Source organism: Nicotiana sylvestris, chromosome 3, assembly GCF_000393655.2.
Source record: "Nicotiana sylvestris chromosome 3, ASM39365v2, whole genome shotgun sequence".
NCBI classification, from domain to species: Eukaryota; Viridiplantae; Streptophyta; class Magnoliopsida; order Solanales; family Solanaceae; genus Nicotiana; species Nicotiana sylvestris.
This window is the reverse complement of record NC_091059.1, coordinates 144,422,390-144,445,885: the sequence shown is the minus strand read 5'-3', so window position 1 is coordinate 144,445,885 and position 23,496 is coordinate 144,422,390. Positions and strand designations below refer to the sequence as shown.

Here is a 23,496-nt window from a genome sequence, read left to right as displayed (position 1 = left end):
AGTGTCTTTAGTAGTGGTTGGGTCTAGGGGTTGATGGGGGATATGTTGATTGTAAGAATCCAGAAGGAGGATGTCACAACCCCGGTTCGCCCTCCGTGAACCATCGTGATGGCACCTAGTCTCTACGACCAGATAAGCCTAATTTGCGGAAGAAAACCAAAATATGCGGAAGTAAAACAAATTACAACAGAAATAAAGTAGTAACAGTGTTTTAATGTGTCGTTCGGCTTACACCATGTTTAACTCTCAATACCAATACATAAATTCAAGACCCGAAAACCCACGAATCACAAGCTAAGATCAATACTACATAACTCTAACTCCGGAATGTCTAATAAGAACAGAAAAATACAGAAGGGCTAAATACTAAAAGCAGGAATAGAAAGGGACTTCTCGGTCTGTGGACGCGACAGATGTACCTTGAAGTCTCTAGAGCAGTCGCCTCCTCAAGGATGATAGGCATGTGTAGTGGTACCTGGATCTGCACATGAAAAACATGCACAAAAGGGACATGAGTACACCACAGTGGTAACCAGTAAGTGCCAAGCCTAACCTCGGTTGGGTAGTGATGAGAAAGGTCAGGGTCCTACTGAGATTGGATAAATATAAAGATGACAGGATAAGATAAGCAGTACAATTGAGAATCTACAGTGAGAATCTATACAGGATAATAAGAGTACAATAACGAAAACAGAAATAAAGGCAAACCACAAAGAAGTACCACTCACAACACGGATGATAACCGAAGATCTCTGGATATCCCGAGGATCTCTTGGTATCCTCTATGTATACAAGGGATCTCTTGGTATCCTCAATATATGCTAGGGATCTCTTGGTATCCTCAATATATGCTAGGGATCTCTTGGTATTCTCAATATACGTGTCATGGATCTTTTGGTATCCCGAAGATCTCTTGGTATCCCCAATATACGTGCCAAGGATCTCTTGGTATCCTGCAACTCAGTCCAAATCATAAATACGTACAGGGGATCTCCCAGGATGTCGTCCCGTAGTCCCAAATTAAAAACACATAGAAGCAACACAAGAATACTCAATTAAATGCTAATTTCGTACCAAGTAAACAGTTAATTCTATCCTAACATGTTTCACGTAAAGCAATTAAAGTAGTTTAAGAAAATAGGCAATTAAGTCAACTAACATATTTTTCTAAACTACAACAGGCTAAATTCGCAAGTAGAATAAAACAGGACAAAGAAACTCAATTGAAATACTTAAAGTAAAATCGGATTTTCAACAATTAGCTCAAGTACGCACTCGTCACCTCACGTACAAGGCATTTCAATTATCAAATATATTATATCCTAAGGGGAAAGTCCCCCACACAAGGTTAGACAAGCCACTTATCTCGAACCAGCTCAAAATCAACCCGACACCACGTCTTTCCCACGAGTACTCGACTCCAAATGGCCCAAGTCTATTCAATTCAATTGCATAATGTAAATAACGCTTCAAGTAACTGATTCAACAATTAAAGTCTAAGCTAATACGCGAAATTATGTAAAATAACCAAAATGTCCCTCGGGCCCACGTCTCGTAATCGGGTGAAATATACATTTTCAGAAATCTCGTACTCTCACGAGTCTATACATAACAAGAACACTGAAATCGAAGTCCAAATGACCCCTCAAAATCCTCATTTAAAGGTCTCTTAAACTCAAGCCCTAAATACCCATTCTTCCCAAATTTTTCACCACTAATTAGGTCTTTAATCACATAAAAATGAGCTATGAAGTCAAGGATGTTACCTCCAAGTGATTCCCCTTTGTTTCCCTCGAAAATCTCTCTCAAAAGCTTCAAACCTAGATAAAAATGGTGAAAGAATAGCTAAAATTCGCGAAAGCAACTATTTAGATGTTCTGGCCAGGGATTTCCGCATCTGCGGCCCTACGGTCCCGCTTCTACGGAGCCAAGGTCGCATCTGTGAGTTTTCATTAAAGGGCCAGCTTCCGCATCTGCGACTCCAATCCGCAGATGCGGTACCACTTCTGCAGTATTATCACCGCTTCTACGGTTTTCGAAGAAATGACCAAATTCCGCATCTGCGGTTATCCTTTTACAGGTGCGGTACCGCTTCTGCGGTGAACTACCCCTATCTGCAGTTCCTGAAGAGATGGCCAATTTCTACTTCTGGCCAGCTGAAGCTGCAACTTTAATTCCAAAAGCTTTCCGTCAACCATCCAAAATCATCCCGAGGCCTCCATGACCTCAACCAAAGGCACCAACAATCACAAACCACTATCCAAACTTGTACCAATCCTTAAAACACCTAAAACAACATCAAATCATCGAATTAACCATGGATTTAAGCCTAAGAACTCCAAAATTCTCAAAATACGCTTTCGATCAAAAAGTCTATCAAACCTCGTCCGAATGACCTGAAATTTTGCACACACGTCACATTCAACACTACGAAGCTACTCCAACTTCCGGAATTGCATTTCGACCCTCGGATCAAAATCTCACTACCGGACCGGAAACTTCAAAATTCAACTTCCGGCATTTCAAGCCTAAATTAGCTACGGACCTCCAAAACACACTCCGAACATGCCCCTAAGCCCGAAATCACCTAACGGAGCTAACAGAACCATCGGGTTTCCATTCTGAGGCCGTCTTCACACTGTTCCAACTACGGTCAACTTTCCAACACTTAAGCTCTCATTTTGGGACTAAATGTCCCAAAACTCTCCGAAACTCGAAATCGAACATCTCGAAAAATCGAATAGCAGAAATAAACTCGGGGAAAGCAGTTAATAGGAGATCGGGGTGTTAGTTCTTAAGACTACCGATCGGGTTGTCACATCCTCCTACACTTAAACATTCGTTCGTCCGCGAACGAGCATAAAGACATACCTGAAGTAGTGAAAAGATGAGGGTAACGGCTGCGCATATCTTGCTCGGTCTCCCAGGTCGCCTCCTCAACCGACTTGCCCCGCCACTGAACCTTTACTGCAGTAATGTTCTTTGACCTCAGCTTCCTAACTTACCTGTCCAATATTGCCACTGGTTCCTCAACATAAAATAGATCCTTGTCTAACTGGATTGAATTGAAATCCAACACATGCGACAGATCACCGTGATACCTCCGGAGCATCAAAACATGAAATACCGGATGAACTCCTGCCAAGCTGGGAGGTAAGGCAAGCTCGTAAGAAACCTCCCCAACGCACCTCAATATCTCAAAAGGGCCAATAAACCTCGTACTTAACTTCCCTTTCTTCCCGAATCTCATAACGCCCTTCATATGCGAAACCCGAAGCAGAACCCGCTCTCCAGCCATATAGGAAACATCACGAACCTTCCGGTCCGCGTAACTCTTCTGTCTGGACTGGGCTGTGCGGAGTCTAGCCTGAATCACCTTAACCTTCTCCAAAACATCCTGAACCAGGTCTGTGCCCAACAATCTGGCCTCACCCGGCTCAAACCAACCCACAGGGGATCTACAGCATCTCCCATATAAAGCCTCATAAAGTGACATCTGAATGCTGGACTGATAGCTGTTGTAGTAAGCAAACTCTGCCAATGGAAAAAACTGATCTCAAGACCCTCCAAACTCAATCACACACGCACGGAGCATATTCTCAAGAATCTGAATAGTGCGCTCGGACTGTCCGTCCGTATGAGGGTGAAATGTTGTACTCAACTCCACCTGAGTACCCAACTCATGTTGAACGGCCCTCTAGAATCGTAATGTGAACTGAGTACCTCTATCTGAAATGATGGACAATGGAATATCATGCAGATGAACAATCTCTCGGATATAAATCTCCGCCAACCGCTCTGAAGAATAAGTAGTACGCACAGAAATGAAATGAGCGGACTTGGTCAGCCGATCCACAATCACTTAAATAGATCAAACTTCCTCAAAGTCTGTGGGAGCCCAACTACAAACTCCCACTTCCACTTCGGAACCTCTATCTGCTGAAGCAACCCACCCGTTCTCTGGTGATCATACTTCACCTGCTGACAGTTGAGACACCGAGCTACGAATCCAACTATATCTTTCTTCATCCGCCTCCACCAATAGTGCTGCCTCAAATCCTGATACATTTTCGCGGCACCCGGATGGATGGAATACCACGATCTAAGGGCCTCCTCCAGAATCAGCTCCCAAAGCCCATCAACATTGGGTATGCAAATCTGACCCTACATCCTCAATACCCCATCATCGCCAATAGTCATATCTCTAGCATCACCGTGCTGAACCTTGTCCTTGAGGACAAGCAAATGAGGGTCTTCATATTGTCGCTCCTTGATACAATCAAATAAGGAAGACTGAGAAACCACGCAAGCTAGAACCCGACTGGGCTCTGAAAGATCCAATCTCACAAACTGGCTGGCTAAGGCCTGAACATCCATCGCCATAGGCCTCTCCGATGCTGGTAAATATGCCAAACTCCCCAAATGCTCCGTCCGGCGGCTCAAGGCATCAGCCACTACATTGGCCTTGCCCGGGTGATACAAAATGGTGATATCATAGTCCTTCAGCAACCCTAACCACCTCCTCTGGCGCAAATTTAGATCATTTTGCTTGAACAGGTGCTGCAAGCTCCGATGGTCAGTATAAATCTCACAAGGCACACCGTATAAGTAATGGCGCCAAAGCTTCAGGGCGTGAACAATGGCAGCTATATCTCTATCAGGTGGCATGCCTGGAAGATCAACTGGAAATACATCGGGAAAATCCCGTACTACTGGGACTGAATCAACTGAAGGGGTATCAACACTGACATCTCTCACAAAAGCTAAGTACGCATCACACCCCTTCTCAACCATACGCTGAGCTTTAAGAAAAGAAATAACTCTACTGGGAGTGTGATCTAAAGTATCCCTCCACTCAACATGCGGTACACCTGGCATAGCCAGCGTCACGATTTTGGTGGGACAATCAAGAATAGCATAATGGAGTGATAATCAGTCCATGCCCAAGATAATATCAAAATTTACCATGCTAAGCGGCAATAAATCGACTTTGGTCTCAAAACCATAAAGAGCAACCAAGCACGACCGATAAACACGGTCCACAATAAAAGAATCTTCCACAGGAGTAGAAACATAAATAGGGGAACTCAAAGAATCCCGAGAGACACCCAAATACGAAGCAAAATAAGAAGACACATAAGAGTAAGTAGAGCCTGGATCGAATAGAAATGATGCATCTTTGTGGCAAACCAATATAATACCTATGATGACAGAATCGGAGGCAACAACCTAGGTACGGGCAGAAAGGGCATAGTATCTGTCCTGGCCTCCCCCTTTAGGGCGACCTCTACCTCCCCGACCTCCACCTCTAGCTGGTTGAGCAAGTGGGGTAGCAACTGGAGCTGTAATCATAGCTTGAGAACTTTGTGGGGCACGCTGTGGCTGAGAAGTCTGTGGAGGAGCACTCCTCCCAAGTCTAGGGCAATCCCTCACCATGTGGCGTGTGTCATCACACTCAAAACAAGCTCTGGGAGGATGTGGCAGTTGTGGCTGGCTCGGACCAGGTCTGTTGGACTGACCTCTGAAAGCACCCCGCGCAAGAGGCGTGCTAGAAATTAATGGTGCATAATAAGGCTCCTGAGTCCTAGGAGGTGCTGGGGCACTACTGGCTGCTAGAAAAGCTGAATGAACATGGCGACTCATATAACCCCTACCATGATGACCTGCAGCTGGGGTATGGGCACCGGAATAATGGCCCGACTCTCGATATCTCTTGGCCTCCCTCTCCTCTCTCTCCCTAGCATGCATACCCTCAATTCTCCGAGCAATGCTCACCACCTACTGATAAGAAATGTCCATCTCCAACTCACTAGCCATGCTAGACCTAATGCTGGGAATAACGCCCTCAATAAACCGGTGAACCCTCTCGCGAACAGTGGATACTAAGGCTGGTGCATGCCTAGCCAAATTAGTGTAATGGACAGCATACTCTGAGACAGTCATAGCACCCTGGCGCAAATACTCAAACTCTGCGTGCCATGCATTTATGAGGCTCTGAGGAACATACTCTCTTAGGAACAAATCTGAAAACTGAGTCCAAGTCAGTGAAGCAGCCTCATCCGGACTGTCTAACTCATAGGTGCGCCACCATTCATAGGTGGCTCCTCGAAGCTGGAAGGTAGTGAAGGAAACCCCGCTCGATCCTGATATACACATGGTATGGAGAATGCGGTAGCTCTCATCTAGAAATCCCAGAGCATCCTCCGATGCTAGACCGCTGAATACAGGAGGCTTGTACTTCTTGAACCACTCAAGCCTCAGCTGCTCCTCCTCTGAAACCGCTGCCCTGTCCTCGGGCTGAACTGGCATTGTAGGCAGTCCAGGAATAATCTCAGGGACTTGCTCAACATGCACTAGCTGCTTAGGAGTGCGGGCGGCGGGAGTCTGTGCTCCTCCCCCGGCCTGAGATATGGTTGCAGCAATGGGAAGCAACCCTGCCTGAGCCAAAGTGGTGTACATGCTTAAGAACTGCGTCAAAGTCTCCTAAAGGGTTGGAGTAGTAGTAGTAGTAGGCGTATCAGGTGCCTGGACTCCTGTTGGAACTGTGGGTGGTACCTCGACGGCAGCTCGCGTAGGTGCTCTTGCTGCACCACGTGCGCATCCTCGGCCTCTACCCCGGCCCCGGCCTCTGACGGCTGCAGTAGGGGGCGCGGGTGCCTGATCGTCTCGGGTAGAACGTGTCCTCACCATCTGTGAGAAAATAGAAGATAGAAGTTTAGAATTGTGATATCAAAATATCGCACGACAAGGAAATCAAATGAAGTGGAATTTTCCTAACAGTTACATAGCCTCTCGTAGATAAGTACAGACGTCTCTGTACCGATCAGCGAGACTCTAATAAATCGGCTTGTGATCTATTACTCCTACGAACCTAGAGATCTGATACCAACTTGTCACGGCCCCGGTTCGCCCTCTGTGAACCATTGTGATGGCACCTAGTCTCTACGACTAGGTAAGCCTAATTTGCGGAAGAAAACCAAAATTTACGGAAGTAAAACAATTTAAAATAGAAATAAAGTAGTAACAATGTTTAAATGTGCCGCTCGGCTTACACCATGTTTAACTCTCAATACCAATACATAAATTCAAGACCCGAAAACCCACGAATCACAAGCTAAGATCAATACTATATAGCTCTAACTTCGGAATGTCTAATAAGAACAAAAAAATTACAAAAGGGCTAAATACTAAAAGCAGGAATAGAAAGAGACTTCTCGGTTTGCGGACGCGGCAGATATACCTCGAAGTGTCTAGAGCAGTCGCCTCCTCAAGGATGATAGGCCTGAGTAGCGGTACCTGGATCTGCACATGAAAAATATGCACAGTAGGGGGATGAATACACCGCGGTACTCAGTAAGTGTCAAGCCTAACCTCGGTTGTATAGTGACGAGGAAGGTCAGGGCCCTACTGAGATTAGATAAATATAAAGATGACAGGATAAGATAAGTGGTACAATTGAGAATCTACAGTAAGAATCTACACAAGATAATAAGAGTACAATAATGGAAACAGAGATGAAGGCAAACCACAAGGAAGTACCACTCACAACAAGGCTGATAACCGGGGATCTCTGAGTATCCCGAGGATCTCTTGATATCCTCTATGTATACAAGGGATCTCTTGGTATCCTCAATATATGCTAGGGATCTCTTGGTATCCCGAGGATCTCTTGGTATCCTCATTATACGTGCCAAGGATCTCTTGGTATCCTCAATATACGTGACAGGGATCTCTTGGTATCCCGCACCTCACTCCAGATCATAAATACGTACAGAGGATCTCCCGGGATGCCATCCCGTAGTCCCAAATTAAAAACACACAGAAGCAACACAAGAATACTTAATTAAATGCTAATTTCGTGCCAAGTAAATAGTTAATTCTAGCCTAACATGCTTCATGTAAAGCAATTAAAGTTGTTTAAGCAAATAGGCAATTAAGTCAACCAAACATGCTTTTCTAAGCTACAACAGGCTAAATTCGCAAGTAGAATAAAACAGGACAAAGAAACTCAATTGAAATACTTAAAGTAAAATCGGATTTTCAACAATTAGTTCAAGTACGCACTCGTCACCTCACGTACAAGGCATTTCAATTATCAAATATATCATATCCTAAGGGGAAAGTCCCCCACATAAGGTTAGACAAGTCACTTACCTCGAACCAGCTCAAAATCAACCCGACACCACGTCTTTGCCACGAGTACTCGACTCCAGATGGCACAAGTCTATTCAATTCAATTTCATAGTGTAAATAACGCTTCAAGTAACGGATTCTACAATTAAGGTCTAAGCTAATACGCAAAATTATGTAAAATGACCAAAATGCCCCTCGGATCCACGTCTCGAAATCGGGTGAAATTTATATTTTCAGAAACCTCGTACTCTCACGAGTCTATACATAATAAGAACATGGAAATCGGAGTCCAAATAACCCTTCAAATCCTCATTTAAAGGTCTCTTAAACTCAAGCCCTAAATACTCATTCTTCCCAAATTTTTCACCACTAATTAGGTCTTTAATCACATAAAAATGAGTTATGAAGTCAAGAATGTTACCTCCAAGTGATTACCCTTTGTTTCCCTCGAAAATCTCTCTCAAAAGCTTCAAACCCGGATGAAAATGGTGAAAGAATAGCTAAAATTTGCGAAGGCAATTATTTATATGTTCTGGCCAGCGATTTCCGCATCTGCGGCCCTGGGACCGCATCTGGGGTCCTGCTTCTGTGGAGCCAAGGTCGCATCTGCGACTTTTTATTAAAGGGCCAGCTTCCGCATCTGCTACTCCCAATCCGCAGATGCGGTACCACTTCTATGGTATTATCACCGCTTTTGCGGTTTGTGAAGAAATGACCAAATTCCGCATCTGCGGTTATCCTTCTGCAGGTGCAGTACCGCTTCTGCGGTAAACTACCCGCATCTGCGGTTCCTGAAGAGATGGCCAATTTTCTCTTTTGTTTCCACTTAGCCGCTTCTACGGTGCCGCACCTGCGGAACCCAAACCACAGGTGTGGTTATGACAGAACCAGCTGTGAGCACGTGATTTTTGCCCCACAAGAACTACTCCCAAAAAATCAAAATAAAATAGTTTTGCGTTGCTTATGATTTATTTGTACTTGTCTGTGCATGTTCATTTTTTTTACTTTAATTAAGAAAAATACAAAAATATATGTGTTGTATTTGCATTTACAATTTAGGATTAATTAAAAAGTAATTTGTTTTACGAAAATGAAAATCGAAAAATAACGTACTTCGCATTTTTATGGTTTAATGTCAAATTGTGTGATTATCTTTGTATTTAATTTTGTGTGATAATTATTATTAAGGGTTAATTAGTATTTTTTTAAATTAATTTTGGTAATTAGGAATCAAAAAGAAAATAAAAGAAAAAAAGAAGGAACAAGAGAAGAAGAGTTAAAAATCGCACTAGGCTGGTTTTTAAAAGAAAGGTTCAGGCCCAATGTCACACCCCAACCCAGGCCCAAACCGGCTGGTCTCAGAGATGGCCAAAACGACGTCGTTCCCTGACGCCCAATCTGGGCCGTTTATATGATTCAATCCAACGGTCCAGGTCACCCCTCCCATAACCCGTATTGACCCATTCCCCATACTCGTTCCTATACCCGCCCTGACACCGTTACTACTAAACGACCCCGTTTGGCTTAAGTAAATTAATCTGGACCGTTCGTTCCCATCATCCAATGGCCCAGATTAATCAACTTAGTTTCAATATGTCAAAACACCCCAAACCCCTTCACTCGCCTCATTTTCACCCTTCGTCTCTTTCAGAGACGAACTAAACGACCCAACCAAACCCTAGCTGCCCTCATACCCCTTCGCCTGAAAGCCGGCAGCAACGATGCCTGTGACCATGAAATTCACACCCCTAAACCTTCTAACCATCCTCAACACAAATCCCTACCCCTTTAACCTCGAATCATTCCGGTTTGTTTCAAATCTTCAATCGAAGATTCGAGCAAAACCCTAAACCTACCCAACCAGTCCCAAGTTCACACCTCAGCTCCAACTGACCTCCCTCGTTCCTGAACCACCCTTACTTTTGTTCGAATCCCATTAGAACTAGTCGAATCTTAAATCGACTAACAAACCCTAAAAGGACCAAGACTGGAACCTGTCCAAAATTAGGAGAGTTTTGAGGCTGTTAATCGACCTTAGTCGAGTGTGCTCAGTCGAGAACACTCGATTAAGGTCCATTTTTTGGCCTCAGAAGTTCAAGTCGGAACTACGAAGGTCAATGAGAACGGAGTTCATTTGGTTTCTGAAATTTCGAGGTATTTCTTTTGTTTGCCTTTTTCTTTTGTTGTTGTTTTATTTCTGACTGATTAGTTCGTCATTTAGGTCAATTAATCCTCCTCCTCTTTCGGACCTTTTTCTGGTCCAGTTCTTCTCGTCTTGGTCGATTGGCATATGTTGAATCGTTTGAGTATGTTTGTTTTTTTAGTTTGGTTGTAAAAGTCAGTGTCCGTAATATTCTTGTACAAAAACTGTGTCTAGTCTTGTAATTGGTTACTAGTATTACTAGTTCAAATGATCTCACTTTTTGTGATGTTTGGCTCCTTGTTCTTTTTGTTGTTCATCATTTCACATATAAATTCAGTTATTTTCGTCCAGTATGTGACAGTATTTCATTCATTTTGTTTAGTTTAGAGTTGTGAATATAGTTAGTCATTCCCATGTAATGTGTCAATCATGGTTGGAAGTTCTAACCTGGTTATGTTCAAATATGTTTTGTCCTGATTCGTTGGCCTTCATTTTGATACCATTTGATCTAATCTGAGTTCTAAGTTCGAACTGCTAAGTGAATTTGAATTAAATTGGTTATAGCTATTGTAGTTTGGTGATCAATTAGGAATCAGCTTAGTTATTTGATTAAGGAGATTGGTTATAACTTATGAGGTACAGGGGATTGGACTAGGACAGTAAATCACAGTAATTTCAGGGGTAGTTTTGGGGTTTAAAAGTTTGGCAAAATGGTCTTGCTAAGTGGGCTGTCAATAAAGCACTTAATTAACATTAAACTAATGCATTTGTTTAGTGTTAATGGGGAACAAAACATAATGGTATGGGGAGGCTTAAAAGGGATTGATTAAAATATGTTGTCCATACCTATTTGAACATTAAATAAGGAAAGGACAAGGGATAATTGGGAAAAACATACTCTAGTGGAGTGCTAAAGGTATCATGGGCAGAATTAGTTTCTGAAATCTGCCTAGTGTTCTTACAGGCTGGCAGGGTCAGTGTTTGGGTATAAGTGGGGGGATTTTGGACAGAGTTGAGGATCCTTTTTTTTTAGTCTGGGTCTTGATCTTTTCTTTTGGGGGTTCAGTCTTTGAGAGAGTGTTTTAGACAACCATCTCACACTGTTACATTGATCTCAAGAGCAGAAGCAGTTCAAATCTTTCTGCTCCTGTTCTGTGCTTGGATATTCAGGGCATTTGAAGATAGTTGGGGATTTACTCGAGGGGCTGGGTATTATCTGAATTGCTGAAAGGTGTCCTATGACTGCCTAGTCTAATTTCTAGTAGATTCAGTATTTTGGTTAAGCTTCTTTCTTCCTGGGCTTTGTGACTGTGGTTTGGTCTTGAGCTTGGCCCTGTTTGTTGTTGTTGATTGTCAATCTGTTGGTGTTATTGTTTGTTGTTGCTACTGTTGCATTGTTGTGGCTGATCTCTTCTTCTTCCATTGTAACTGATTTCCAGGTACACAACCGTAACTTTGGCATTTGTAAGCTGAAAACATAGAGTTTTAATATACGTGAAGAGTTGAAATTTTGTTTTGGTTTCTATATGACTGATGTATTTAAATTCTTCAATCACTGCTGTTAGTATATAGATCACTGTTAGTATGTAGTAAGTGGACTGAAATGGAGTTGTATGAGAGATTTTATTTTAATATAGTTCATACTGAAACGTGTTAGCATCTGGTAACTGATTCCTGTAGTTAAAAATGAGCTTGTTGGACTGTTAAATTAATCTGGACTGTGACTATTAGATTACTGGATCATTGGATTATGTTCGACTAGTTCTGAATGTCAGTTTTTATGCCAATGGCAAATTCAGGAAAGTACCACATCAATTGAAAGGAAAAGGAAAGTGTAGAATGTAAATAGTATTGGACTTTGGTTAAAGCGTCGACTGTAGGCATTAGCTATAGTTAGTTTAGTGTGTGTGTTCAGTTTAAACACTTAAAGCTAGAAATAACAGGAGTTAGCATTCTATTTTGGAACCTGTGATATTGTGCTTGCATTAAGGGCCGTTGTTCAAATTGGTAATAGCAGTCATGTAAATGTCGAACTAGATGTTAGGATGGCAGTGGCATAAGACGTTGGCTGATCCGTTAGTTAAAAACAGAGTTGGGGTATCAATTGCATGTTTTGGAAATACGAAATCATTTTGCGAGTTGTTTACCTGCTTTCAGTGCATTATTAATTCGTTTTAATTACAATAGGTGATGAATTAGTGAATTGGTATTAAACTAGTGGCTTAGAAACTTCGTTCAGGATCGTTTAAGTTAATATGAGCAGTCTGGGCCATACCGTGGCCCAATTGTATGGATCATTCGAATTTGGTAACACCCCCCCCCTTTAGGCCACTAACATGCTTGCTAGCCCGATGATTTGATCAAAGGCCCCAAAATTGGGCATTTTTAAACACGCATGCTTTTAAATATAGTAGTTCATAAATTAACTAAGTTTTTTTTATTATTATTAGAGACAATAATATTAAATAGAAAACGTAGTTTACTTTAGGTTTTCTTTTAATAATAAAACGAGACGAGCCTCGCCAAAGAAAAAAAAATAAAGATCGCGGGGCTCTCGTTAAATGTATATATTAAAATACTTAGATTTCGGGACGGGCCGTTTAGCGAATTTCACGGTTTTTCCCAAAATAATAACGTGCTAGCCACTTTAGGCGCGCTCTTAATAATTTACTCTTTTAAACTCGGGTGCACATTTATGTGACCCAAATCCAAATCTCAATGGAGTCGAAATGTGTCAATAACCACGGGTGCATCTATGTGACGTGGTTCAAGACTTGTTTTAACGACGTTGCAATGTTGTTTAAAAATAATAATAATAAAAGCGGTAAAAGGTTAAAATTCGCATATAGGTTCAACATATATTAAAATCAGATAAATAAGCCGAATAAGACATTTGAGCGACCGTGCTAGAACCACGGAACTCGGGAATGCCTAACACCTTCTCCCGGGTTAACAGAATTCCTTATCCGGATTTCTGGTTCGCGGACTGTAATACAGAGTCAATCTTTTCCTCGATTCGGGATTCAACTGGTGACTCGGGACACCATAAATCTCCCAAGTGGCGACTCAGAATTAAATAAAAAATCCCGCTTCGATTGTCCTTTAATTGGAAAAAACTCCCCTATTACGCCCTCGCGGGCGCATGTAAAAAGGAGGTGTGACACCAGCAGCTAAAGCTGCAACTTTAATTCCAAAATCTTTTCGTCAACCATCCGAAATCATCCCGAGGTCTCCTGAACCTCAACCAAAGGTACCAACAAGTCACAAACCACTATCCAAACTTGTACCAATCCTTAAAACACCTAAAACAACATCAAAACCTCGAATTAACCATGGATTTAAGCCTAAGAACTCCAAAATTCTCAAAATACGCTTTCGATCAAAAAGTCTATCAAACATCGTCTGAATAACCTGAAATTTTGTACACACGTCACATTCAACACTACGAAGCTACTCCAACTTCCGGAATTCTATTCCGACCCTCGGATCAAAATCTCACTACCAGACCGGAACTTCAAAAATTCAACTTCCGGCATTTCAAGCTTAAATTAGCTGCGGACCTTCAAAACACACTCCGAACACGCCCCTAAGCCCGAAATCACCTAACGGAGTTAACGAAACCATCGAATTTTCATTATGAGGCCGTCTTCATACTGTTCCGACTACGATCAACTTTTCAACACTTAAGCTCTCATATAGGGACTAAGTTTCCCAAAACTCTCTGAAACTCGAAACCGAATATCCCGACAAATCAAAATAGCAGAAATAAACTCGGGGAAAGCAGTTAATAAGGGATCGGGACCTTAGTTCTTAAGACGACCGGCCGGATCGTCACAGAGGACGTCTTTGAACGAGGAGGTGGTAGCATGAGTGTTAGTGGTTGAATTTGTTGCAAGAGAATCATTATCTTCATGCGGAGAAAGTGTATTGGTTGGTTTTGTAATAGTAGAGTCATTACTTTCATATTCGTGATTAATATCTGGAGGTTTTGGGGGGGATTTGGAGGGATTGGTGGACATTTGACGAAGGTTTATCATTGCTTTTATGGAAAAAGAGGGAGAAGAAGACTAGCATATTTCAAAATTCGCTCTCTCAACTTAGCACTCACATGTATAAATTCTAGATGTCACTGTCCAAAATTTTTATGACATGTCGAATATGTAATAATTTTTTGTATAACTACCATTATTTTCCATAGGGCATCTCCCACCTTTACCTCATTTTTGGTCCCCAAAATGGAGATTTCTTCATTTTGAGAACAACTTACTCCAACTATTCCTCCATTTTTTCTCCCAAAACAATTTTTTTTATATTTTCTCTCTCTTCTATATTATATTATTCTCTTTCATTTCAATTTTATTTTTTAATTTTCATTAAACAAATTCCATCTTTTATTTTCATTAATTTATAATTTCCATTAAAACAATTCCATAAAATTTGAAATAATATATAATTTGCAAGCAATTATTATAGATTAACTAATAATTCAAATAAAAGTGAAATCATTGCAATACAAGACAATCCAATCAGAAAATAATCGGATCATTGAGGCGATGAATAATGTAACCGAAGCAAAAAAAAAAGTTTTGACTGTTCAAAAAGAAAAACTAAGAGTAAAAGAAATGAAAGAAGAAAATAAAGTTTAATGATGGATGTGGATTCTATTGTCGATCCGACTCGTCGTGAATTTATGCGACAAGACGAATAATGTATAAAAGAAGTCAATAATATCCACAATCACAACCACAACAATCTTTGTCCCATTCACTCAATCTATAATAATTTTGGTGTTTCTGGAAACGACATATCTCCTACTAAGTTATTATTATTATGTTATTTACCGTAGTTTCAGTTTTCATGTATTTCCAATTTTAAGGTTTTTTCATTTAATGTATTTTCAATTTTAGCAACATCTAATATTTTATATTCGCACCTTTCAATTTTAGCAACATCTAATATTTCATATTTGCACCATTAATTTTTTGAGATGATTATATATTTTTTGTACAATTATAACTTATAATAAAATTAACTTACAATTTTACATAAAAATAATAAATGCACGAAAATTAATTTATCAAAATTATACGTCAAAGTTAAAATGTAAAATTAATATTATAAAGATATTACATAAATATAATTAGATACATATAAAGAGATAAATTAAAAGAGTTATATAATAAAATATGCATGAATAGTAGTGGGGGAGAGGGAACACTAATGAGGGAGGGTTGGAGTTTGGTTACCGTAAAAGTTGTCCATTATGAGGAAATGGGGTAAGGTTGGAGATGGCCTACCCGACCTTCCCCTTTGTAAGAATTGCCCGCCCTTCTCTGGAATTACCCGGGGAGAGTGACTACACTTTTCCTGCTGCGTCCCTTCCAGATAACCTGCAACAAAACGCCAATTCTTTTTTGTTTCCACCCCCAATTTACTCAATATTAGTGCGTTTGTAAGTTAAAACGCATATGGGAAGATGGGCGAATCACTTCAATGAATGAACATGTGCAATTATGCAAGTAGACTATGAGTAGTAGTAGTAGTACCCCATCAAAAATGAAAATAGAAAAAGCAACATTTAAGAATACGTGGCCCTGCTTTTGTCTGCAGCAACTTAAACTTTATACAGTATAATAGCTTGTTTGCCAAGCGGGAGAAATCAGCTTATTTTGAGAAGTGCTTTTGAAAAAAATATTTTTGAAAAAAGTACTTTTGGAGAGAATCAGTTTGTGTTTGGCTAATCAGTCTAAAAAGCACTTTTGAGAAATAATTTGTGTTTGGCCAAGCTTTTTAGAAAGTGTTTTTAAGTGTCAAATTACGAATAAGGACATGAATAGATTTACTTAATAATTAATATTATAAGTAAATAGATAATATCAAAAAAAATTTATTACATGCAATAATTAAAAAAAATTATTTTATTTAAGTAAAATATGAAAATAAAATTAAAAAGTACTTAATTCTTTTAATATAAGTTAAATATATTAAAATTCCTTCAACAAATATAAAAGCATTCACCCCTAAAGTCACTATATATTAGAAAGTTTCCTAAAAATAAGAAGAAATATTTATAAATTAATATCCTAAGTATTAGGTTTAAGGGTTATTTTGGTATATACTATATTTTATTAAGGATATTTTAGGTAAGAAGAAAAGTTAAAACTGTTTCTGCCTTTGGAAAGAAACTACTTTTTTTGCTTCTGTGAAACTGCTTCTGCTTCTTCCCAAAAGCACTTTTTTCCCAAATAAGCTTGGTCAAACACCTTAAAATAGAAAAAAAGTACTTTTAAAAAAAAATCACTTTTCTTTGTCTCGAGAAGCTTGGTCAAACAGGCTATAAGTATCAAAGAAAAGTCTCTTTCTGACTCTTCACTTCTAAAGAGAAATGACTGCCCCTTTGGAATCAAGAAAGACAATCAATGAGGTCCCCTCACTCACTGAAATGGCCACTTTACTTGAATATTCCTGTAATATATATATGTCGTTCAATCTCTTTACTTCTCCCATCTCTGTAAACAATTCTTAAAAAATGGAATATGGGTGCTCACCTATATGTAGCATGGCTTCAATTTGTATCATTCCATTTAATTATTCATCATGGTCTTCCATCTCGTTGACTATTTTTTATACACTTCTATACAATAGTTCACTATCACAATAGAATAGTTAATTTATAATTGTAAGTTATTAGATGTACAGTACATGTATAGTTGAGTATCACTTCATCGACTACTTTTTATTATAACTAGTTAGCGCATTTGCATAATAGAATCGGAAGACAAAATATAAAGAAGTAAATAAACAAAGAAGCTAAAGAAATTTAACATATATCATATAATTAATTCATTAAAAAAATTGACCTATCTACACGGCAACATCGCATTATCAAACTCATATCTCGATGCTGCAACTGGGGATAAATTTATCAGCATTCAGCAACCTGGATCTGGATTCTTAATCTATAAATTTTCGCTAAAGACGACATTACTATAATACCAGTTGATTCTGAATTAAACAAATCTTTTACTGTAATTCCAATTTGGCAATTTTGTCCGTTCGCCACATCTTGACAATTCGTCAATCATGCAACTTTATTTTTTTAAATTAACGTATAACGTCATGGACAGTGTAAGACATACCAAAGTCCACTGCGCATCTCCCTCTTTTTAATTGTCCGTTTGCTGTTTGCGTTCGAACTTTCCTGGACAATTATAAAAAGCAAAGAAAAGAAAATTGTCACTAATTTAGTGAAAATATATCGTTTCCAGAAGCATAAACGAGATTAACCTATTTTAAAATTCTAAGCCACGGGTGTATTTTGGTCTTCAAAATCTTTATGTTACAAGTGACAGGATTATTTGCCAGTAAAAGGACAGTGAACAATCAACTGCTACCAACTAATACTCATAATTTTTAATTATTGATATAATCTTACTTTTATTTTATTTTAATAGTAGTTTATTATTTGTTCTCTGCTTTGCCACCTCTATTGAGTACAATGTAAGTCAACAACGCTACATTAATTGCAAGCACATCGTAATTGCTTATGTAAGACAAAAAGAACGATTAGTTTATTATTTCCGTATTTTAAAATTTTCTTGTTTATTTAAATTCAATAAAGTTATACGCCTATGAATACAGATCCGTTGGTCGTTTTGATTTAGTTATAGATTTTTCATAGGTAAGTTTCTCTGCAACTTTATTCTATTTTACGTGATTCTTCTCGATTATAACGAACAATTCATTTGGGTATCTTGATAATGACGCTGTTGAGAAAGCTAACTTTTATTTTGCTACTTTCCATAATTGCTGTTGATCGATAAAAGATAGGTAACAGATTCCCTTGTATGGTGAGTTGGCCACGATTAATAGTTTAGGTTCGGATAAATGACTTGCTTAATTTTTTTTACTAGGTTCGGACTGCTGTATTTTCAGTTTTTTACCATCTAAGAATGAGTATCAGCTAAGAATTAATTAAGAGCCTAATTATATCTTCATCGAGCTACGTGGATCCAAATACGATTATAATATTTCTTGGTTGGTGTGTAGGTTAGGTACCTCACATACCTCCATGATAATGATATTTTTAATCACATTTGTAATTCTTTTAATAGCTCAAATAAAATCTGTGGTAATTAATTAAGAACCTTGCATGTAGGTTCAAAGTATTGTCTTAAAAAAAGATTAAGAAATCAAAATAAGAATGCTTTTCAAATCTAAATAAAAAGGAAAACACCATAGATTTTATGTACAAAATTTAATATTGTATATTATCTTAATTATGGTAATTTTATCGATCTGACGAAGAATGATGTTCTTTCTTAAATAATCCACTAGTTGTAGTGGTTTCGTAGAATCGGAGGCGAGGAAATGATCAAAATCGTCCCTAATGTATGGACGTCGGATCCATTTGGTCCCTAATGTACAACACCTAATGGAAAAGGTCCTTAATATATATTAAAAGTTAATTAGTTTGGTCTTTAGCCCTAAAAAGTGACGGCACCCTCTAAAAATCTGTCAAAATGAACGGAACGCACGTGAGAAATAAAAGTACAAACAAAAAACTCTGTCTTTTTCCATCATCCCCAAATGTGAACCCATATCTTTTCCAACAAAACCCTGTTCATCTCTCTTACGGGTTAAGTAAAATCAATCGAGACAAGCAAGGTTTCTCTATTGTTGAACAATGTTAATCAAAAGAAATGATGTCCGATCAAACTCATGTTATGGTAAGAATTTACAATAGGTTATTTTGCTTTTTGCCGAGACAAGTAAAGTTTTTCCAACCTATTTTTTATTCAGAATATCATGGGTTGTTACTATTATTTTTTTAATCCTCTTACAAAATTCCACTCTTTCGAATTTTTTACTGTTTGTGTTATCTCGTTGTTATAACATAGTGAATTCAGGAATATTTTGAAGTTGGTGTTGCTTAAAAATAGACATACTTCATTTTGTAACATCTAGAATGTGGTCCTGACCTGTTAAAAATATATTCTTTTATCTATAGATCCTGTGTCCGAGGAGACATTTTTCAGTATTAAAGTTTATCATAAAGGATCGATGAAACATCAACCAACCAAACAATATGTTGGTGGAATCGTTGACTACTGATAATAGGTGAATTTAACTATATTCAGGCCCTAAATAACCGCCTTCTTGTATAGTTTTAATAATAAAAGTGATAACAAAATGCTCTTATTAGTGCTTTTCATGATTTGCAGGTTATATATGACTAGGGGAGGCTAGGGAGCACTTTTGGAGTCAAAAAAATGAAGAAAGAGAGGCCAACCGTGAAATATCCCAAGTGAACAACGCAAAAACAGGCTGAGAAATCAGAAAAATGACTCTGCCGCGGTTCCACCGCAACCGCGACAGAACCGCGGTGAAAGATGCTCGCAGACAGAAGGAGATTCAGAGGAGCTGTTTGGCCGCGGTTCCACCGCGACCGCGGCAGGCGCGAGAAAAGTGCAGGGACTAAAGTGCAAACACGGGATTTTTAGCCCTAAAACCTATTTTAAACACTAGACTTCGCCCAAGAGAGGCATGTTTTGATTTTTAGAGTATCTTGGCAAGAAAAACAATTGTGAGAGATCACCCAAAACATCTTTCTTCTTTTCTTTGATTTTGATTGCTAGTTTATGATGGATCTTATCTTAGTTTGTTTAGCCATAGTTCTGAGTGCTAAATCTTTTGTCTAAGGTTTTGATGGAACCTATTGGGGGATGAACTTCTTGTTTATGTGAATACAAATTGCTAGTTTCAATCTTTATTTATTCAACTATGTTCTTGTTGTAGTTAATTGACAGGATCCTCAATTAGCTGTGCCTATTTAGTGTGCATAACTCGGGAGAGAGTGCATATTTAGGTTATTGTTGAATAACACCACTCCTAAAGTATAAGAGGAATCTATAACTGCGGGTTTAAAGGCGGGATTAGGGATAACGAAGCCTTGGGTGCAATCTTAAGTGAACTGTGTTAATTAAAGCTAGCTAGTGTATCTCGGGAGAGTGCAATAGTATATTACTGTGATTACTCGGGAGAGATTTATGGTAAGACGAGCGTTCATGATTGATAGAGAAGTGTTGGTACATTTGTATGAAGCATAAACAGAAGGGATTCCATCAATAGGGGAAATCTTTACCTTAGCTTTATCTCATCATTGTTTACAACCTTAGAGTTTTAGTTTATAGCCTGTTTAATTTACTTGCAATCTTAATTACTAAAGAAACCATCAACTTGTGATTCAAACATTTGGGAAGCTGGTTCTGAAGAGTTTAGTGGGTCTAAAGATTGTGATTGATAGGTTAACTCTCTGTGGGATTCGACTCCGGACTTGTAAACCGGATTATATTTGCAATGACCGCATTGTCCTTTTTATAAGGCATAGTTGGGCGTGATCAAATTTTGGCGCCGTTGCCAGGGAGTTAACGGAATTATCAATTACCATTGATAGAAATACAAAAATTCTTAGTGTAGGCACTTTCTCTACACCCAATTTTTGATTGAAACTTTTGACGGTTGTTGACTTGGTTCACAGGTGTATGCCTAGAAACTCTACCAGGACTGGAGAACTACTTGAAGGACTATCAGACCCTGAGAAAATATTCAGGGCATTGAACCCATCCAACAGAAGACTTCAACCACCTCAACAAACAGACAAATTCGAAACTGACATGGGAGACACAATCGACCCCAACGGAAACGGCAGGCATGAGCAAGTCAACTTGAATGTCAGAGAAGCGGCACCTCTGGTGCCCGAGGGTGCACTGTATGACTGGGCACAACCCACAACTGACAATTTGGCTACTGCCATAGTTGTGCCCGCAATACAAGCTGAGTCGTTCCAGATCACAAATAACATGTTGCACTTGTTGCAAAACAAGGGACTCTTCTTTGGGACACAACTTGAAGATCTTCAACAACACCTGAAGAACTTCCTGTCAATCTGCAAGACCCAGAGGCAGCCCAATGTCACTCCAGAGGCTATCAGGCTATTATTGTTCCCATTCTCGGTGACAGGAGCTGCACAGGTTTGGCTAAACTCACTCCCCATAAATTCTATAGCAACGTGGGATGAGTTAGTCAAGCAGTTTCATAACAAGTTTCATCCACCCAACAAAACTGTCCAACAAATTGATGAGATCGTGAGCTTCAAGCAGAAACTGATGGAGACACTGCATGAAACATGGGGCAGGTTCAAAGAAATGTTGGTTATGTGTCCACATCATGGTATTCCAGAACAGATATTGGGACAACGATTTTATATGGGACTGTCAGATGGGTTGAAGAATATTGTGGATGCCTCAGCTGGTGGGGCATTCCTGAGCAAGACATGGAGTGAAGGTCAAAGTTTACTAGATAAAATGGCACATAATTCGGGATGGACATCCAGGAATGCACCCATCACTCCAGTGGTGCACTCAGTGCCTCTTGATCCTTCAAACACTATGGCTGAAAATATGGTGACTCTCCTGACACAAATGAGCATCCTCACCAAAAAGGTGGAGGAATCAGGGCAGAAGCAGCAGGTACACATAGTAGATACTACCAATGGGGGCCTGTGCACATCTTGCATTAGTCAGCCAATTGGTAATCCTTGGAATATAGAGCTTGATCATCATCATCAACACCCTGAAGATATGAACTATGTTGCTAACTATGGGGGTCAGAGACAGGGAAATCAGAACTGGGGTCAGCAGACTCAGCAGCAGTACAGACCACCTCAGCCACAATATAACGCCGGAAACATGGGAGGTATGAGACCCCCCAACAACATGGCACCGTATCCTAGACCACAGGGGTAAAACAATCAGCAGCAGGGGTACCACCCTCCTCAGCAGCAGTATGGTGGAAGATAGGACGATGGGTTTGCTAGACTGGAAGCAATGATGCAGCAGATTATTGGGTCCACTGCGAAGATAAACGAGAGAGTAGATGCACATGACGCAGCTATCAAAAATATTGAAGTGCAAGTGGGCCAAATTTCAATGTCTTTGAACAATCGCCCTCAAAGGACGCTACCTGCAGATACCCAAATCAATCCTAAAGATCATGGCCCGAAGCAGCTGATGGCGGTGAGTCTCCGTAACGGCAGGGATCTCGACGAAGAGCAAGAGAGAGCTCGTGACAATATACAGGCTGAGACACTCATTCAGGGACCCATTGAGATGGATGAATCCACAAGGTTGACAGATGTGACAGTCCAGCCTGCTCAGGAAGAAAAGAATACTCAGCAGGAGACCGAGAAAGTTGCTGAAGCAGTTAAAGAGCCGGTAGTAGAGATAGTAGCCGAGAAAGAAAAGTCCCAAGTGATTGGGAAGAAAAGACCTCCTCCACCATTTCCACAGAGGTTAGCCAAACATCAAAAGTAGGAGTAGTACAAAAAGTTCTTTGAGATGCTCAAGCAAATTCAGGTAAATATTCCATTGATTGAAGCCTTAAAGGAGATGTCTGGATACGCAAAAATGATGAAAGACTTAATGTCCCGGAAATTTGATTTCCAAGACTTGGCTACGGTGACACTTACTCAGACGTGCAGTGCAGTGGTAACTAGACCTGTTGCTGAAAAGCTCTCTGATCCAGGGAGTTTTACTATTCCATGTACAATTGGAAACTTTGCTTTTGCGAAAGCACTCTGTGATTTAGGGGCCAGCATTAATCTTATGCCCCTGATCATTTACAAGAGGTTGGGCATAGGGAGAGCTAGACCCACCTCTATGTTGCTACAGCTGGATGATAGGACTGTGAAGTGTCCATTTGGGATCCTGGATGATGTACTTATTCAGGTGGGGAAATTCGTGTTCCCTGCAGATTTTGTAATATTGGATTGCAAGGTGGATGAAGAAATTCCTATCATCTTAGGAAGACCTTTCTTGGCCACAGGGACAGCTCTTATTGATTATGAGACCGGGGAGCTTAAGATGAGCTCAATGACGAAGAGATTATATTCAATGTGCAGAAATCTATGAGGCGCCCAAGTGAGTTTGCAAATTGCTCTCTTATTGATGCCATGGATGTAATCGTACATTCTGATGATGAAGTGTTGACGATTGAGGATCCCCTCGCTGCATGTTTGACGAATTTGGAGGAAGTGAACGGTGACGACTTGGCAGAATGGGTGTTGGCATTGGAAGGTAGAGGGTTCTGGGATAGAGAACTAGAGTTTGAGCCCCTACACTTAGGAAAGAGAGAAACTCCTCCAGCTAGGCCATCCATTG

At 39.8% G+C, this 23,496-nt stretch overlaps 2 protein-coding genes and 1 long non-coding RNA gene across 4 annotated transcripts; 2 read left to right on the top strand and 1 right to left on the bottom strand.

Annotated features, from left to right (window-relative positions):
- Nucleotides 1-211: 211 nt before the first annotated feature.
- On the bottom strand, nt 212-15,853 carry LOC138888753 (uncharacterized). 2 transcript variants are annotated; one of them, XR_011406195.1, is made up of 5 exons: nt 15,523-15,853; nt 8,155-8,224; nt 7,241-7,302; nt 5,202-6,690; nt 212-481 (listed from the first exon to the last, which is right to left on the bottom strand). It is a non-coding gene; the product is annotated as an uncharacterized lncRNA (long non-coding RNA). The 2 variants fall into 2 exon arrangements; XR_011406194.1 differs by lacking the exon at nt 212-481 and having other exon boundaries at nt 960-6,690.
- Nucleotides 15,854-20,820: 4,967 nt separating this feature from the next.
- On the top strand, nt 20,821-22,083 carry LOC138888130 (uncharacterized). The gene has a single exon (XM_070169944.1). The coding sequence runs from the start codon at nt 20,821-20,823 to the stop codon at nt 22,081-22,083; it is 1,263 nt and encodes a 420-aa protein (XP_070026045.1).
- A 591-nt stretch (nt 22,084-22,674) lies between these two features.
- LOC138888129 (uncharacterized) lies at nt 22,675-23,247 on the top strand. Its single transcript, XM_070169943.1, has one exon. The coding sequence runs from the start codon at nt 22,675-22,677 to the stop codon at nt 23,245-23,247; it is 573 nt and encodes a 190-aa protein (XP_070026044.1).
- The last annotated feature ends 249 nt before the right edge of the window (nt 23,248-23,496 follow it).